This window comes from Tamandua tetradactyla, chromosome 3 (assembly GCF_023851605.1).
Source record: "Tamandua tetradactyla isolate mTamTet1 chromosome 3, mTamTet1.pri, whole genome shotgun sequence".
In the NCBI taxonomy this organism is placed as follows: Eukaryota; Metazoa; Chordata; class Mammalia; order Pilosa; family Myrmecophagidae; genus Tamandua; species Tamandua tetradactyla.
The window spans coordinates 26,441,593-26,461,659 of NC_135329.1; the positions used below are offsets into that span (position 1 = coordinate 26,441,593).

The 20,067-nt window shown below is 35.2% G+C and overlaps 1 protein-coding gene across 9 annotated transcripts in view; it reads left to right on the forward strand.

The window, feature by feature from the left end:
* CDCA2 (cell division cycle associated 2) overlaps positions 1–15,422 on the forward strand; it is a 50,030-nt gene extending 34,608 nt beyond the window's left edge. For 3 of the 9 annotated variants that reach the window (XR_013172414.1, XR_013172415.1, XR_013172413.1), the window contains 3 exons: positions 566–737; positions 3,180–4,464; positions 13,716–15,420. Coding sequence is in view for 1 of the 9 variants with exons in the window: in XM_077152829.1 (XP_077008944.1) it covers positions 566–737; positions 3,180–4,393 (1,386 nt within the window). In the remaining 8 variants the exon portion in view is untranslated. Of the gene's footprint in view, positions 1–565; positions 738–3,179; positions 5,009–13,715 lie in introns of those variants that run through there. The other 6 variants (XR_013172417.1, XR_013172416.1, XR_013172410.1 and 3 more) reach the window with 5 other exon arrangements.
* The last annotated feature ends 4,645 nt before the right edge of the window (positions 15,423–20,067 follow it).

The window sequence follows — 20,067 nt, forward strand, 5'->3', positions numbered from 1 at the left end:
TGATTGCTTGATGGAAATAAAGTTACCCTACCATTCGTAAATTGAGTTTGGCTTTATATTTTGACGTTGTTACCGAATCCCCTCCTCTTTTTTTTTTAATTTATTTATTAATTTAAAAAAATTAAGAACAAACAAAAACATTAACATATAGTTCCGTTCTACTTATATATTCAGTAATTCTCAACATCATCACATAGTTGCATATTCATCATTTCTTAGAACATTTGCATCAGTCCAGAAAAAGAAATAAAAAGACAACAGAAAAAGAGATAAAACAATAATAGAAAAAAAAAAAGATTATACATACCATACCCCTCACCCCTCACCCCCATCTATCACTAGCATTTCAAACTAAATTTATTTTAACATTTGGCGAATCCCTTCCTCTTAATTCAGATTCCTGAATTTTTAAGTGGGATACTGGTCTTAAATTGTTCTATAAAAATTAGCTTTTTAAAAAAATACTATGTGAATGACGATGAGAAGTGTCATAGAAGTCAAAAGGTCAAAGTTATACATGTTACTACATCTTTCTCAATTACAGTGTTTTAACACATTTTCTCAGGCTTTAAAAGGTTACAGAAAGAAAAAAGGAAAAAGAAAACAAAATGTTCAGAAATCATTATATGGATCAAGAGACATTGCTTCTAAAAAACCTCTTCTAAGCCCTATTCCTGAGATGCCTGAGATCTCTGAGATGACACCTTCAGTTCAGAGTGTTCAAAGGATGTGTTCAGGTATGCTGTTCTTTTCCTGTTATTACATTTTATCTCTTCACTCTCTTTGTTGCTATTTCATTCTTTTTATTCTTTTTCTCATTCATAATGTAAAAAGTACATAAATGAAAATAGCAACTTTTCCTTATATTACCATGAGAATTTTAGTGAGGACAACAGAATCCTTTGAAGCAGTTTATAACTTTTAGGTCACCTAGACCCTTTTAAGAATCTGATGGAAGCTCTGGCTCCTCTCCCCAGAAAACGATCTGCCAGATTTACATATAATTTCAAGGCAGTTGCTCTTATTTGTTCATCCTGCTCTTTTACATTTTAAAGCATTTTGTTAAAAGTGAAAAAAATTTCACTTGGTGGTATAGTCCATCAAAAGCTAAAGAGATAATAGTTCAGTAACAGATAAATCTTCAGTGAGATGAGGACATAAAAAAATGAAAGGACTTGCCTTATGATGTTTCATTAGAAGTGGGACTTACCAAGATTAAGATCTTCCAGAGATGAAGTTTATGAATTGAGCAAAGATTAAGTCTGTTGATTTCCTGGTGAAATAAAAAATGGAGTTACTTCTGGTTTTTAATAGCCGAGTTTTAAATTCACTAAATCCTGCTGAAAATAATAAGGATATGCTTCCATTTGGTGCATTAATTTTATAATGAGTCATTTTGAAAATAGCTACCTTTGACAGTCGTCAAATATTTATAGCCTGCATTCTATTTGCAATATGATGTATAGGATTTATAATAGATTCAAGAATGCATAAGGTACATGCCACTATAGAATCCTGGCTTCTGCCTACAGAAATGGTTTAAACCTGTTAATTTCAGGACAGTATAAAAGTTTAAATAAGCAGACTCCTGTCAGTCTCACCATTACCATCACACTCACACTCTCTTTCTTCCATCCCCTTGGCACCAGCAGGGGCAGCAGTCTTGTGTCCCTGCCTCTTCTGTGGGATGTCTGCCACTCCAGCTCTTTTTATCTGGCCTAGTGCCTGCTTACCCTTCAAGATTTAGCTGTGCTACCTGCCTTTCCAAGAAAACCCTTTGTTTGCATACTTTTGTTAGCTAGTTTTATAGGGACCTATTATCTGTTTATCTCCTCCCCCTCAAGATACAGTTTCCCTGAGAGTGGAAACTAAATCTTCTTTCCTATCTCCCCAATTTCTAACAGGACTTTCTCAAAAAATGTTTGAAGAATGACTGTATCCTATTAGAGAATTTCTTTTTAAGTATATCTAATGCATCTTTTTATCCATAAACCAATGGTATCACCTACTAGGTTTAAAGCAGTTCTTCCTTTCTTCCCTCCCCTCTCTTCCCTTCTGTTCCCCTCACTTCCCTTCCTTCTCTTCCTTCTTTCTACAAAAAATACAGAAATATTCATTTTTTTTTTAGTTGTATAAAGAACACAGTTGACATACTCATCAGTTGGCATTGTGTCGCCCCCCCCCCCCGTGTTATCTAGGTTTTCCAAAATGTGATTTTAAGTACCCTAATCTTGAATATATATATTTTCAAATTGAAATGTTTTTTAGGCTGTGGCTCAGTTTGTTTCATATGTCTTCAGTTTCAATTTTGTTTAAAATCTTTTTATACTCATTTGACTAAGCCTAAATCAAAAACTTTATTATCCAAGATAACAGGAAAAAAATGACACCTGGAAGTACTGAGATTTAGAATTCATAAAGCCTGAATTCCTTAAGCTTTGCTGCCTACCAATCTTAAAAACATTAGTAATGTTCTTTTTCACCTATGATGTGATGTAATGTGCCAGAAACATGTGAAGCACAGACTCCTGTGGTATATCTTCCTAGAGCATGAATTTTAGCCAGATATTGAGAGGATATCGGGATAGGGAGGATTTTTAGAATTTTGAAACAAATATGGCTCTATTACAGCATACAATGCAGTTTTTATTAATTTTTTAACATAGGGCATAAGAGCTGAGTGACTTCAGGCATGTCATCTTTTGGCCACTAAGTCCTCAAATCCCCCAAAGTTTCAAATTTCCTATTCTCTATTTCAGGGGATACAGCAATAGAAAAGTTTTTGAAGCACAGTGGGCACAGTGTTGCCCATTCTGTACTTCGTTTCTAGGGAAATGGAAGTACGGCTGCCTCAGATAAATTGGCCTTGTGATATGAGAAGTACATTAGAAGAGAGGAAGCAATTTAAGACATTCTCTTTTTTTATGGTCTGAGGCAAGATACTTTATTAATTCATGCATTGTGAATACCTATTTTCATAACCAGTTGTTTGGAGAATAACTGAAAGAGAAAGGACAATGACAGATAGGAACAAGTACAGTGTAACATTTATAGGTCTTGTGATTTTCAAAAGCTTTAAACACAGTACAATAGGACACAGTTACGTACCTGTTTGATTTATTAAAGTTTATTTCCATAGTTACTTTTTATTAAATTTAAACTTATTTACATGCCCACAGATGATTCCAGCTCAAATGATAAACTTAAAGAAGTAGTGGTGCCTCCTACAAAACTAATTAAAAGAAAGAATCTTTTGCCTCAGTACTCAGAAGATTCGCGTATGAATCAAGATTTTGATATGTGTAATGTGTCTGAATTCTGCAGCACTTATGTACAAAGTTCATCATCCCTTGATAATCCTACTTTAGATCAAGGTTCAAATATAAATGCTACAGAACTTTATGAAAATGAATATATTCCAAAAGTAGAAAATAAGTTACAGAGTGAAAATGAACTAAAAACAAGGACTGAAGATGAAACCAATCATATTTCTTATGCTGTTGTGACTGTGGAACCTGTTTTATCAGATAATCCAAAATCTGATTTTATTCTGCCATCCCAAGAATTTTCTGCTACTGATCAAAATGTGAAAAGCCTTTGTCAAATCTTGAAAACGTCAAAAGATATTTCAGAAGGTGAAAAAGAGGATGACAACTTAGCTATAGAGGAGGAACTAAAGTCCAGTCATTTAATGTTTGACTCACAAAAAGAATTTAATTACTTAGGAGATGTCTTAATTAAAAATAAAAAAGAAACTAGAAGTCAAAGTGAGAGTTTGGAAAGAAAATCTGCGGAAAATAGTAGTGTTGTGAGTTGTAAAGAAAGGAAACGCAGAAGATACTCCATTTATTGTCCTGATGGTCAAGGCATGCATTTGGATAAAAATAGAAATCACAAACCTGCCTACACGGCAAGCAGCTCTGTACAGATTAGTTTAGAAAATTCTGAACTGTATAAAGATTTATCTGACTCCCTAGAGGAAACCTTTAGGAGAATAAGCAGTGAAACAAAAGTCAGACGTAGCATGAGGCTACAGAAGGATTCGGAAAACGAAGGACTTGTGTGGATTTCGCTTCCATTTCCTTCCACATCCTGTGCTTCTCAGAAAATCAAAAGGAGAACAATATGTACATTTGACAACACAGAACTTGAAAATACGTCCCCCAGCAAAAAAACTGTTACCTGCAGACAAAAACCATGTTTGCTGCCTTCTGTATCAGGTAAAGAAAACAATGAGGGCTCAGCTACTCATTCTTCTAATTTACCTGAGAAGAGGAGGAAGAGCTTTTGTATATCTACACTTGCAAGTACCAAAAATACTACTCAATCAAAATACTACAAAAAACGAACCTCTCTCAGTCAGAAGGGAGAACGGTTTCTAAATGACTTTTAAAGGAGTGGACTTACTGGAGAACTAAAAGCAATAACTGACCTTTCCTGCAGAATGTTTTGGCAAGAGAGAAGGTAACTATCCATGTTTAAAGGATTCTTTCATGCTAGTTCCTATCCTTTGTTCAACGTCAGTATTTTAAAAGTTTCAATTAATAAAAGCATTTGAGTTGAACCCACCTTTAAGTAGAGATAAGTGAATTTTTTCATCATTCAAAAAATAAACATTCTATTAAATAAGTTCTCCAAAATAATAAATGCCTTCTAAGTATTTTGCTAAAAGGAGTTTTTTTTTTTTTTTTGGCCCAACCATATCTCTTAAATTTTTATTTTACATAAGGACATTATTTACCCCTCACTGTTTAGAGAGTCTCTGTTGTATAAAGCATCTTTTAGAATTGGTGATTATATCTGGATGGAGAGTTTTTAAAAATGAGTAATTGATAAAATTAATGGAACTTTATGAAAGTTGAAGGCAGTATAAACTTGAATTAAAGAAAGTGGGGTGAAATGTATTTTTATTTAAAGATACTGCAAAAGAACTGGCTTTAAAAGGTTTAACAATTAGGGAAAATGGAAATTATAAAACATGTTTTCTCTTTGAGTTAAGGTTAAGAGAAGCAATGATTAATTGCTTTATCTCTCTCAAAATTTGTATTTTAATAGTTTAAATTTTTGTGAATTCATTTAATAACCAGAATTTCATAAATCCATTATAAAGTGAATATAAAATTTATACGTAACTAATATGAAGGCATTCTCTCCTTCAAATAAGATGCTTGTATGCTCTGTGGGGTTGGGGTTGGGGTGATCATTGGTAAAAATGCAGCAGTTCAGTTCGGTACTCAAATACCAAATTACTCAAGTTAGTCAGGGGTACTTTGGGATTCAATTCGTGCTTCTCCATTAAAAATCCAGAAATTCATTTGATCGGATCTTAGAATATTAGTTTACTAACATGAAAAATGGTGCTGGTAACTGGTTTCTCTTTTTTCAAAGGCATTTTCCAGGAGATCTAATTTTTTATTTCATAATATCCACTACTATCACTTTTTTTTACTTTTCTGGTTAAGCTTTAGCAGTATCTCCTACAGCAATTTTGGGGATAGCGCTTTGAAAAGCTAAATTGCTATGTATCTTGAACTTGTGAGTGCACATAAATCATTTGTATCATTAAACAATTGTCTTTGAAATCCTTTAAATCATCAGACTCCCTCTCTCCATGATAGCAGAAACATGTTAACAAATAGAGGTCTCTATAAATAACACAACAGGGAAGAAAGCTCCTGCTGAGTTGCCCATTTTCCCCTCCTTGGATAGAGACTATTTGTTACCTTCTTGGCACCAGTAGGTCTGGAACTCCTGCTGCTAAAGACTAATGTATTTTACATTAACACTCAAAAGTGTTCCCCAATTTCTTCAGCCAAAGGGTACATTGTTTCAGATTTGCTTTTATCTTTACGGTAAAGTATTTATGGACTTTTCTCCCCCTTATAGTTTAGTATGGTTGGCAAATCTATACCATGGAAAACAAACCAAAAAAAGAACTAATTAACTACTTATGAAGCCTTTCAGTTTGGGTTATTTAATAAAAGGAAAGAAGAAAAACTTTCAGAAACATAAGTTATTAGAGGTATTTTTTTTAATTTTGTGTTTCTCCTTTGTTTACTATGTAGGCTAAAGACTCTGACTTATTTTCCCATATTCTTGCTTCTGTATTTGAATTTCTAAAATTTCACATGCCTTGTTGTGTTTCTGATAAGATACTAAAGAGGATGAGGGAAACATTTTGACTTCTGATTTTGGTTTGATTTTTCAAATGTAACATCTCTTTTTCCAACAGTTGCAGTTAAAAATAAAATATATGCATACTTAACAAGTTCTACTGGTTTCAGAATGTTTTATTATAAATATTTTGTTTATTTATCTGACATAGGTAGTTTTCCTAAAAAGAACAGGTCTGAAAAATCAAAGCAATTTAGATGTAGTTTTATCCTCCAATTCTCAAAATATTTGTGAAAAATTATTTTAATATTTGATCATGTTAGTTTCTTTTTATTTTCATTTGTGGTTAATTAAAACACTGAGATTCAAAATTATTTTTTCCTGCCTTTTTTACTGTAGTAACCTTGACATTTTCCATAGAATGTTTTTATACTTAATCCTTTTTACACTGATGTAGATTCTTCTTTGTTCCAGAAGATGGCAGCATGACATCTGAAATTTTTTCCTCCCATCTACACACCCTTAAAAACCAGGCAACTCTTTGTTACTATATGTGCTTTCCTTTAACATTCATTTTTACTCCTTTTTGTTACAAAAATAATATGTATTTGTTGGAGAAAAAAAAGTAGAGAACTGTACAAAATAAAAAAGTAGAAATATTGGCAACTGTCTTCCATTCTCCCCACACCATGTGCAGCCACACCTTCCCCTCCCTAGCTATCTCTGTGTCAGCATGGGTTACAACAGCTGTATCTTTCAGATGTTTTCCTATGCACACGTGAATATAAGTTTTCCTGTTCTTTTAATGGGATCACTGTATATGACATTCCCCAACTTGATGTTTTAAATCCACAAAATACCATGAATATCCTTCAATCCTATTATGGAAAACCCTAGTGCTACTTCAGTCTTTTTCAGCCCTCCATAGATTACATGTTTGAATATGTGTAGATAGCCATCTACTTACTAATGGATGCCAGTTGTCTCTCATTTTTTTGCTATTGAAAATTATGCCACACTGAGCTTGTGTGAAAACGTCTTTGAGATAAAGTCCTTGAAATTAAAATAATTTAATTATTTTAATTTAATTTGGTTAAATTTGCTTCTACAGTTTTCCTGGCAAATTCCCCTAAAAACGTTTTTGACATTCTTGTTTTCTTTCTGCCTCTCATTTTCTTCTAACATTAAATGGCACTTTGCTTCTATTTTCTCTCACAGTCCACATTCCACTGATATATTTGAATTGAGGGTGAGACTTCAACCTGTCATAACGAGGAGAAAACAGTAACTTCTGATTCATACAGGATTGAAAGAAAGCTTTTTTTAATTTACCTACAGTAAAATTCTCCCATTTTACATGTACAATTTGAGTTTTGGCAAATGTATATCGTCATGTAATCGCCACCAGTGATGTAGTAAAACATTTCTCTCACCCCACAAAAAGTTCCCTCTGCTGTTTTGCAGTCAATCACCTCTCCTCCAGCCCCAACCCCTTGCAATTTTTCATGTGATTTCTTTATTGTTTTGGCTTTTTAAGAATGTCATAAATAGATCATACAGTAGATATCCTTTTCTATCTGACTTTTTAGACTTAGCATAATGCTTTTAAAATTTATTATGTTGCATGTTACAAGTAGTTGATTCCTCTCTATCACTGAATAGTACTCCTTTTTATGGGTGTACCACAATTGGTTTATCTGTTCACCTTTTCATGTATATTTGGATTGTTTCCATTTTTAAGCTATTAGGAATAAATCAGCTACCAACGTTCACATGTGGATCTTTTTTTTATTAATTAAAGAAAAAGGTAACAAACAAAACAAGATATCATTCCATTCTACATATACAATCAGTAATTCTTAATATCACATAGTTGCATATTCATCATTTCTTAGTACATTTGCATCGCTTTAGAAAAAGAACAGAAAAAGAAATAAAATGATAATAGAGAAAAAAAAAGACTATACATACCATACCCCTTACCCCTCGCTTTCATTTACCACTAGCATTTCAAACTGAATTTATTTTAACATTTGTTCCCCCTATTATTTATTTTTATTCCATATGTTCTACTCTTCTGTTGATATAGTAGCTAAAAGGAGCATCAGACATAAGGTTTTCACATTCACAGAGTCTCATTGTGAAAGTTATATCATTGTTCAATCATCATCAAGAAACATCACATGTGGATCTTTTTATGGACATGTATTTTCATTTATCTTGGGTAAATATCTAGGAGCAAGATTCCTGGGATGTTAAGAAACTGCCAGACCTTTCTGTGGTAGCTGCACCATTTTGCATTCCCACTAGCAACACATTAAGTTTCAGCTGGTCCACATCTTCACTAGTACCTGGTATTGTCAGTCTTTTTCATTTTAGCCATTCTAGTAAGCGTGTGTATAGCAGTATCTCACTGAAGTTTTTTACATTTCCATAATGTTTAATGACATTGAACATCTTTTCATGTGCTTATGTGCCATCCTTACATCTTTGGTGAAGTGTGTTCAAATCGCTTGCCATATTTTCTATTGTTATTGTTTTATTATTGAGTCGGAGAGTTCTATGTATACAAGATACAAGTCCTTATTAGGTATGTATCTTGCAAACATTTTTTTCCCAGTCTGTGGCTTGTCTTTTATTTTTCTTAACAGTGTCTTTCGAAGAGTAAAAGGTTTTAATTTTGATGACGCCTAATTTATCAATTTTTTTCCTTAATGGGTCATATCTTTTGTGTCGTGTATAAGAAGTCGTTGCCTAATTCAAGGTCACAGATTTTCTCCTAAAAATTTTATAGTTTTACCTCTCAAATTTAGGTCTGTGATTCACTTTGAATTAATTTTTGTGTATTGTGTAAAGTGAGAGTTTGGGTTTGCTTGTTTATATGAAAATTATCTAGCACCATTTGTTGAAAAGATTATCCATGTCCTTTTGAATCTCTTTGGCATCTTTTGTTGAAAATCAGTTTACCTAATATAGGTAGGTCTATTTCTGGACTTTATTTCTGTTCTATTGATCTAAATGTCTATTTTTATGCCAGTAGTACACCATCTTGATTGCTATACAAACGTTTTTTTTTTTCTCAGTGCATGTTTATCATTGTTTATATTAAAAGTTCTTTGAGGAAAGAGATGGCAGTAGGGAGATTGGTCATGTAAAATATGTGAAAGCCTGACCAACCAGATCTATCAGAAGCTTTCAGTTATACTCAGACCTACATTACCATTTGGGGCAAAAAGCCAAGTCAGAAATTATAAGATACCAGAAATATGGTAAGGAAACCAACTTGCCAGATAAATCTTTGAGTATATAAGTGAGAAAACGAAGAGAGTTGAATTAAAATAGGGTTCAAAATTCTTTGCTAAAAATTTTAATTATGTAATAAACCTTATGATGAATTTTCATGAATTGAGGTTTTTATTATTGTTTAGTTTAGTATAAAGATTGTCACTATCCTTATGGGAAAGTACCGTTAGCATTGAGAAGTTATTTCTTAACATGAAAAAATTTCCTTCTACCCAATCATCTCAGGCAGATTATGGATTCATTGATAAACTTGCCAGGCAATTATGCAACAACTAAGTAAGTGCTAGGCATTAATGTTTAATTAATGATCACTACCTTCAAGATGATCTATTTTCTTTAAGAGATCAGAATTACAATACAAGGTAAGTATGATTATAAAGAAATGCCATGGACCTATCAGCTCTTAATTTAGGAAGTTTTTTTTTTCTTCCTTTCTAGAAGAAGTGATGTTTAAACAAAGTTCATTGATGAGTTTTAGAGGAATGGAACACCATTCTTTTCCAAATGTCACATTCTTTTCCAAATGTCCTTTCATTATTATTCACTGAGACTAGCTAGGCACTGTAGGTTGGCTTCATCTCATATAAGTGTTTTAAAATTTTTCTTAACTTCCTGTTGTATTCTAACCTGTGAATTAATCTGGGGGAAGCATGAATTTGAATCTAGAATACAAACTGTGAATTGTACTATACAATAAAGAAGAAATCTATCCTCTTGAATGTTTATACATTTCTGTATCTTGTACTACCAGATTTCTTTGTACTATGTCTGACTGGTTTGACTGTGGGTTTGGGGTACTCTATCAGTTAACTGAAATGGGATAAAATTAAATCACATTGCTTGTCTTCCAAATAGCATTTATTTTTAGTCTTAATTTATTTAAAGATTATTGCATAGCCTTGACTTAACTTGAATAGACTAACAGCTAATGCCCAAACAGTTTCAAATTTGCCTGATATTGTACTAGTGTTTTCATTTTTCTATATTCTTTGTTGCTTTTCTGTTTCTATGAAATTTATGATACAGACAAGAATACATATAATACAAGTTACATAGTAGCTTAAGTAGAAGATTAGTAATCACTTACTGCCATTTTCCTGATTCATACTTTGTCCCACATCATCAACCAAGATCATACTTAGCCTGCCTGTGACTTTAATTTTAAGATTAATTAGAAAGGTTTTTGGAAAATTGTAGGAAATTGAAAAGCAAATACTTTCTGGAACTGCACCTATTTTTGATACTTTAAGCATTGTATCACTTAAATATGAAAAGGAAAAGTAAATGAACAGGCATGTTGAAGAAGAAGACAACGTTTGCATCTTCTAAGTGGTAGGTTGAGATTTCATCACAAATTTTCCATTTACAAGTTGGAGAGCTGACTTTAAGTCTTACTTTTTCTCATTTCTCCAAGGCACGCAAATTGTTGGACTAAATGGTTTAATTTACAGTCTGTGTGATAAAAGTGGGCTGCTTATATGGAGGGACAAGCAAAGCTAACATTTTTGGTTTTATATGTAACTCAAGAAAATTCAAATCAGGATTTTTTTTTAAGTTCCATGTTCCCATGTGTATGTGTGTTTGTGAATTTTTAAGCCCTGAAATTTAAAATAGCTATTATATTGATTTACTACATCTAATAATTCCTTTATTCTCATGGCTTTATTTGCAGACTTAAAACTTGCTTTTACAAAAAAAAAATTCCACTTTCTGGTAGTGTTTCTGTCATTGTTAAATGCAGTGGTTCATTATTGGCATTTCTGGTCTTGCCATTTAAAAACAAACTGCATTTTCAGTGTTTGTCCCTGGCGCTGGTTGCTAACCATGGAAGTAAATGTCAACTTCTCTACTGGGCACATCAAGTGACTCCTATGCAGCATCAGGTAGTTGCATAAATATCTGATTCAAACAATAGAGTAATGTTTCTCAGTTTTTATAAAATTGGTGGCATACAGTTGAAACTTCATAGCAAAAATGAATAAAAAGGATTTTTAGGCTCAAGTAAGCTTAGTTCAGATGCCAGGTGCTTGAATGTGAATTGTATGTATGATTTTATGCCTAACATTTGAACAAATACAGCATGCTCATTTTCTAATAGTCTAATTGTTCATAACAGAGCAATAATCAAATGCAACCAGTCTTTTCTCGTTTTAAGTATACCTTGGGAATGAAGATTTCAGAAGTATTCCCTAACTCAAACCTGAAAAACCTGGTGTTAGTCTTGGGTGATTTCCAGTGACCCCTTGACTCCCTTCTTCCTGCCCCCTGTGTGGATTTGGAACTGGGCAGCCATTTTTGTTTTTGGAAGGGAAAACAGACAGATATAATGAATGACTTTTATTGTGCAATATTTCAAACTCTCTTGAATGCATTTGAATGGGATGGAAACTGTTCTGCCCTATGTCATAGCCAAAACAAACAAGACATAGTCCCTAAACCTAGATGTGTGTTTCTCTCAAACTGGCAATAGTTAGAGCTCAGCTCTCAAACAAGAATTTGGTTTGACAATTTTTAGCCCTTGTTCAACTGCATATTAGAATATGTCACAGCCAAAGAAAATACTGTTAAGATAAATTAATAAATGTATTTACAGCTTGCAGGTGGCTTTTTTTGTTGTTGTTGTTAAAAGCTAGATATTTGTCTTAAGGAATTACATGTGTGGCAGTGTTTTTAAATAGACTATCAGCTTTTCTACTAGTATTTTTTAAATGAATTTCTCCATGATGATAGCAACTACAAATGAAAATAAATTCTACAGAGGTCCCTGAAGGGTTGTAAATGCTTGAATTTAAGTGCTTAAACATTTAGGGACCACTAAGAATCTGGGAGTTCTAGGAATATCAGATCCAGCAAATATGCAGTAAAACCCCCTTGGTAGTAGACTTCTATGCCCACCCCCCCCAAACCACTCTAGTAAGCTTCAATGATTCCTTTATGATGCAGCCTCCAACATTGTTTACTGAGTCCAACCACCCCCACTTAGGTTGTGAAATATTCCCACCCTTTGGATCTGTGGGGAGAACGTATTCTGCACAATCAAGATGATTCATTTTGTAATGCACCATTGTGCTTCATGACCCTGACAAAACATATTTATCATTAGTCACAATAATAACTTTTAATTTATAGTTACCTATGACCAACAGGCTCTTGGTTTGTGCTTAAACCAAGAGAAACGGGAAACATAAATTATTCAATGCCAGGAAATCTGCCTCTCATAATGGTAGTAAAGACTTAAAATCCACCTTTTAGGTATTCCCTTTGAAATACAAAATTCTAACTTTCACCTAATGTTTTGTTGAATATCAGACATCTCTGTTAATGGAAAGAAACCATTGAAAAATGTCATGGCTGTTCCCTTTTCATGTAATAAAGACAGATAAAACATTGCCTGCATCTTAAATTTCAGTTAGAAATATTGCATATTGACTCAAATACTTCTATTTCCCAAGCACTGTAAAGTCCAATTATATTCCTATAAACTAGTCTGGCATGTTCTGGACATATAAATCATTTTAAGGAGTGGGTGCTTAGTTTTTTGTAATGTCTGAATGGTGGGAAATAAAAAGACCTCCATGAGTATGTGAATGGGTATTTCCAAGAGGTCCATGGCTCTGAGGCTGTCAGGAGGTAAATTGTATGTTCCAGAGGTGGGGAGAGGAGGCTACAAATTTCTTGGGAAAAAAGCAGGCTCTTAATTTTATTTTTAAATATTCCTTTTATGCTTTTAATGTTCACACTTAAACGTGGTAGATGCATCTTTCATTGGACATAGTAGGGTTGATTGGTTTACTTAAGGTCTACTTTTCTTTAATCCTTTGGGAATGAAGGGCTTCTTTTTTTGTTGTTGTCCTTTTTTACCTAAATGATCTTATTTTTAAATTTAGAAACAACTTACCTTCCCCAATCAAATTGGAGCCTCTTGAACAATTCCCAGTCTGGCTTCCTTTCCCCTCAGAGAGAAACAACCCAACTTTCCTTTAAATCACCACACATGCACATGCATCCCTTAACCGAGGCTTTGTTCCCCTCCACCTCTACCCTACACACACATACACAGTGTTTTTTTTCAACCCACACTATAGTAAAACACCTTTCTGAGGTATTGTTATATATCTTTGAATCTCTGGAGTAGATAGCAAGGTACACTATTGTTCCCGTGTTACAGTAAGATGAGCAGAGGTAAGGGATTCTCTTTTGGGTGGCAAGTAACGATAAAGCCTAGAAAAAATTGGAGGTCTTCTAATACTCAGCCTGCTGTTTATTCCACTTGCTTCAGCTGCCTCTCTGTCTTCCAGAACCTAGGTGCTTAAGGACGTCAGCCCACCTGAATACTTGTCTATTCCTGTGAAAGTTTTGTTGAAGGAGCCGCTAAATTCGATAGCTACAATAGAATTTTGAAGCCATCCGGAATAATGTCTCACAAATAACTAAAAGTTTCATCTGTTTTCTTAAAATCAAGTGAATGATGCATGTTGATGGACCATTTCTTCACAAATACAGTTTGTATGGGAATGAGGGTGTGGGTGTGGGAGTTAGGGTCAGGAACAGAACATTAACCAGAAGAAATATTGTTTAAACTACAAATCAGCTCTGCATTCAGATGCCAACCCTTTGAATAAGCAGCATTCTCAGCTCAGGCCCTGAAGTAAGTGTCCAGTGTCCTGCAGCTGTCCTGTAAATGTCTGATTGGATTTATATTCTGTATTTCTCCAAGAAAGGAAAACAATTCTACACAAATGCCAAACACTTTTGAAGTAGTGTCCTTTTGACATTTCACTGCCCTCACCACTCATGCTCTGCCATCCTTCCCTGAGTGGAGCTGTTACCACCAGGCCAAAAGCTGTAACAATATTAAGATGTTTTCCTCAACCTTGTCCCCAGAAAGATACTCTGTTTCCAAAAGATTGTTCTCCCTTGGGCATTACATCATGAATTGATTCAGTTCTTGGAGGAAGAAATTGGACAAAATATAATAGATTACCTCCTGGGGAAACATACTTAGGTTGTTAAGTATTCCCACCAGTAAACTAAGAAACTGCTTATATATTACTACTCTGTCCACATTTAACCTCTCACCTTTTTGCAGCTGAGCAGGGTGCATTTTTCTATAAAGGTTTTTGTTTTAGTGGAGGTCAGAGAGAACATTTTTTCCTTTATTTTTTTAAGGAATACAAGTATTTGTTTTTGCCATTGCCCAGATTTCCTCAATCCCATGATCTAGAGTGTGCCACCAGACACTGGGGAAAGGTTAGCATGCAGCAGCTGCAAAAGGGTACCCTTTCAGTGAGTAAGTTGCCTCCTAGTGAGTAGTGAGAAAGGGAGAGAAGGGGTACTGTTCAATATATTTAACTTCCCTTAAAGATTTTTGGCCTCTAGAACATCGTGACCAGGAGGAAAGAGGACAACACTTGTCAAGCATTTGGAATGTATCCTTGTGGAAGGCATATGCAGGGAAGTGTGGCCTCGTAAGCAATATTTGCCGAAGAAAAGGATCAGGTTTCCTCCATCTTGGGAACTGATTCTCTGAGAAAGATGTTAATGATTGATGAAAAACTTCCATCCAATAAATAGTGCAATAAAAAATGTGGGAGCTGTTTTCTTTTCCAAGTTCACAAGTTGGAGTAGAGAAGGGACAGGGTAGAACTGGCTTTTTACATCTGCTGGATCAGCAAGTGGTAACTTGGAATGGTAAATAGTTTGGATGGAAGAACTGATTAACCTAAGGGACTGGTAATAAAATAGAGAGCTTTTCATCACCAAATGCCCAGCTGGTAACTGGAAGCTCGTCAGTATCCAGAGCCTAGTTAACAGATTATAGAGCCATGTAGTGAGTTGGCAGTCTCCTTTGGCAGGATCATTGAAAACTAGATTGGTAGGGCCAGTTTGGTTTCTTTCCTGAGGCAGAAGCAGTTTAGGCATGTCAGTGAATCTCAATTACCATCTCGTAAATCTCCAATCAGAAGATTGGCACAGGTTCCCCAGGGTGCAGAAATATATATCTTTACCCCAATAAAAGCCCTCCAACAACTGTATGGATGCCCCTGACTCTTAACCTCAAGAGTTCAGCCTCCACCTTCTCTGAGTTGAGCATCTGAGGAAATGGTAAAAGCCTCTGCTGGATCTTAGTTAAATCAGATGCAACAATGGATGGAAACTTAGAGAAGGGTACACAGGACCTTTCTGTACTATTTTTGCAACTTCCTGTGGATCTATTTTATTTGAAAATGAAAAAAAATTAAAGTATTTAGAGCAACAACTAAAACGCCACTGTGATCTCAGTCACTTCTGTAAAATGGGAGTATTAGTAATGCCTACTTTACATGGCTACTATGAAAATCAAATAATATGGATTAGATGTGGTGCATTTTGTTTCTATCAGCCAGCATCCCTTCCACGTGGTCCTCTTGCAGGCATCCATTCTCTGGGGCACAGGGAAGCTACAAGAAAAGTATTTTCATCTTTGATTTACAATAGTCACTATAGTGGGTGTTTCCCCATGTGGTTTCATTTTATGTATCTTGTTATTATGCCCACATAAGTAATAAGGAATTAGGATGCTTGTCTCACTCTCAAGTTATACATGGAGAGGCAGAGATTTGAGGGTTGTGAAAGAGGAGAAGAGTTATATAGAGAGGATAAGGATCTCCACGGTACACTGGCGAATGTTACCAAGAAATGCCCTTGATGGGAAGCTGCTGGCCTCTACCTTATAATTTAAGAGATAATGGCCTCTGTTCTCCGTTTTGGGGGGCATCTTGCCACTTCAGTTCTTACTGTTTGGTCATCTCATAGCCTCATGCTGCATTTCTGCAAAAGGAACTCAGTCCTGACAGTACAATAAATTTCAATACTTCACAACCCATGGCACACCTCCTACCTAAATTTCCTTTATCAAATTGTGAAAATATATATAACCAGTGAAGTCACTTCTTGTGTGATCCTGTACTGAATGTACTATCGTTCGCTAAAATTTTTATGTCTAATTCAAAACACTTAACCTTGCTCTAGTTTTGTTGCCTAGCCATAGAAATCAAAGGCATGAATATTTTTACCACTGAATACATGTCCATGTATGATTTTGCACTGAGGGGTCAGGAGATATACATTTTATTTTATCAGAGGAAGATTGTCAGAGGTTCTTGATAGAGTCTGGCAGAAGAACACTTTCCATCAAGAGGTCTTTCCCTGTCCAAAATACAGTTCTGGATAAAATTCTACTTGAATAGACATCCCTCCATCCTGCTGGGCACCTAAACTCCAAGAAGAGATCTACCCAAGCTGTGAGCGGCTGTTATCGGTGTTTCTGTCAAGAGGTCCAGGAGGTGGAATTGGTATTGACTGTGGATGGAAACTGGTACATGTTCTGGTACATGTCCTGTGTTGAGGATTTGGGACAGTAAGTGCCCAAAGGAATGTTTTTTAAATGATAACTATTAGACAATAAATCTAGTTGTCATGCTTGCTTTTAAGTTGAGGGGCTTATTAAAGTTAAGGGGTTCCTCCAATGCTTCATTCTGGTTCTGACTGATACTGAGAAATGTTGTCTACTGGGATGGGAGCTCCCTTCTAAAGGAGTCAGCCTCTCAAGTTTAAGGAAAGCTGCCACCCTTTCCCCAATAGGTTCTCCAAAGGGCATTAGGACTCTATTTAAAGTTGTCTTATACTTCATTTTTACCCCACTTCACCTGTAACATGTTCCTATGCCATGGACATTGACAAAATAAAATATCAATTCTAAAATTTCAGGAGATATATATATATATTTAAGTGCATGGTCTGGGAATCGAACCCAGGTCTCCCACATGGAAGTCAGGGATATATTATTTTGTAATTATAATTTGGAAGATTTGCAATATACCTTATAGTTGTATAGGATCACAGAATAAGAGAGATGTAAAAAAAATCACAAGAATAATTTTCCCTGCCTTCTCACTTTACAGATAAGGAACTGATTGCCCAAGAGTTGGAGTAACTTGCCCAAGCTTCCACTGGCAAGTCTAGGACCCAGGTCTTGTGATCATAGAGCTCTTTCCTTTGCCCTCTCTATGTTACTTATGTATGATAAATAATATTCTCTCACCTAACCAGCTACTAGTCAACTTGATATAGACTTGTCTATTTCTATCAATGACAGTAACTAGCTCACTGCTGGACACAGAAGACATTCGTTAAATGCTTGTTGAGGGGTTAAGGAACTCTGCTCATAGCGTAGTGATGTACCTGCACTAGGTACTACAAGAATATTTCCCAGTTTTAATGCCATATAATCCAAATGCATTCAGCACCATGGGGACAGTCATGGTGGAGAGGATGGGGAGTCTCTTAATCATTCCAGTATTTCTCAAAGTGTGATTCACTTTATACAAGTTGGAGGTCCCATCCAGAGATCAGCATTTTTTAAACTGAAACCATGTCCCTTTTGACTCACCCCATGCTTGCTAAGCCCTCCACTTTTTAATCCTTTTGTAAACTTTGCTTAGTCCTTTGGACACTGGTATAGCCAGTGGGACTTTCATGAGTTGAGAACATGGAATTGAAGTTAGATCTGAATTTGAATCTCAGTGCCCGAATTACGAATTTTTGCTAAGTATCTTAACTTCTCTGAACCTCAATTGCCACATCTTTAGAATGATAATAATGGTGTTTTCCTCTTACAGTTATTTTGAGGGTTGAATTATGTTGTGATAATGTATGTAAGATTCCTTGTTTAGTGTTTGGCATGTGCTAGGGATTCAGTAAGATAACATTTTTTACTTATTATTTTGAAAATTTCAGACAGAAAGTTTCAAGAATAGTGCAAACAATTCATGGATATCCTTCACTAATATTTCCCGTATTAACATTTTACTACCCTTACCATATTTGCTCCTCTACAATGCAAACACACACACACACACACACACACACACACACACACGTTGGTTTTTTTTCCTGAACCAATTAAGAATAAAGTTGCAGACATGATGCCTCTTTACTCCTAATACTTCAATGTGTATTTCCTAAAATCATGAGATAACATTACCTGATATAAGGTATCATAATTATAGCAATGGAAGTACTTGAAGCAGCTCCACAGTGTTTCTCAAATTCATATTCAGAAAAAAAAAGCCAACTAACTTATACTGAGCATATATTATGTGCCATGCATAGTGCTAGAATTCTCTTAACATCAAATTAAGCATTTTAAAGCAGATATTAACTCCATTTTACAGATAATAGCAACTGAGACTTGAGGAGGTTAAAAAATTACACAAAGGACCTAACTAAGTGGTAGAACTGGGATTTGAATCCAGTTCTCAAGACTCTAAAACCCTGTATTCTTTCCAAAACACCACTAGCAAAAATGGTGCTTTGTTGCCTAATAGATTCCCAACCACATTATAAAACTAAGCTTTTTAGAGCAAACAAAAAGCAAGTCCAGGGGACCCTGGGTCAGTGTGTGCTAATCTCTGTTAGCCTGTCATGTACTTTTGTGGCCTGAGCTGTAGAAGTTTTGTTTTCACAGTTCTTTCTAATTCTGATGAACTCTCCAGAAATTTATTTCAAAATAATTGTAATCCTTTTGCACAGTTTTGTTGCAGGCTGGAAACCAACCCTTTTATCTTCAGATACCTTTAGTCAAGTTTATTTTTGAAATGAAGGCATATTTTCCCAAGGAATGCTGAAGATATTGTTACCACTTTCGGTGGTTAGGGCTTTATTTTAGAATCTGGAATTGTCATGTATTGGCAGGCCTCTGGGTCCAGTCAGAGCCTCTAGAAGCAGTCTAGGGTTGTCAATTTGTTCTCTCATTTCCCAGATAAATGCAGTTGATTGGTCTGGCTCAATCTTCTTATGCCTAAACATAGAGAGCACCAACAACACTATACCTTGGTGTGATATTTCCTATAGAACGTTTTGGTACTGAAGAATTCTGGTGGGACTTTTTGATACCAGCATGAATTCTACTTCAAATAAAATCCTGTGCCTTAATCAGTCTGGCTCTCAATTGCATTAAAGTTTCAATGGGAAAAGAACCTTAATTCACAGACCATGCACTTTAATAGATAACAAACACAAAGAGGTTTGGGAACCACCAGTTAGCCATTGTTTGGCCAAGATGAGAGAGAGGCTAAAATGTGGGCTCCTGCATCTGGGAAGAGTTGGAGTTCCACCTGTGGAGTTTGGCAATGGAGAAACGGTTCAGTGGTTAAGCACGTGCAATCTAGAGTTCAGCTGATCTGGATTTAAATCCCAGCTCCACAACTTTAGCTGTGTGACTCTGAGCAAATTAATCTCAAATTCATCACCTATAAAGTGATTATAAATCTACCCTTCAATTTTATTATGTGTGTGAGACTTAATATAAGTAAAGCAAATGCGTTCTTTTCCTTTCTCTTTGTTTCTTCTTCCCCCACCCCCCACCCTTCCTGTTCTTTCTCTCAGCCTCACCATTCCACCCCCAACCCCATCCAAGTCCAGTCCTCTTCTGGATGATTTGAAGTAAGACATTAATTATTAAAGAACATCCAGTTCTTGGCATTCTATATGGAAGAAATCAATGGTTTTTGAGGACCCTGAAGAGAATTACTGATTTTGTAAAGGCTTAATAAAAGTCAACAGTTAAACAAAAGCCTTTTCCCCCCTGAATCATTACATTCCGTGTTC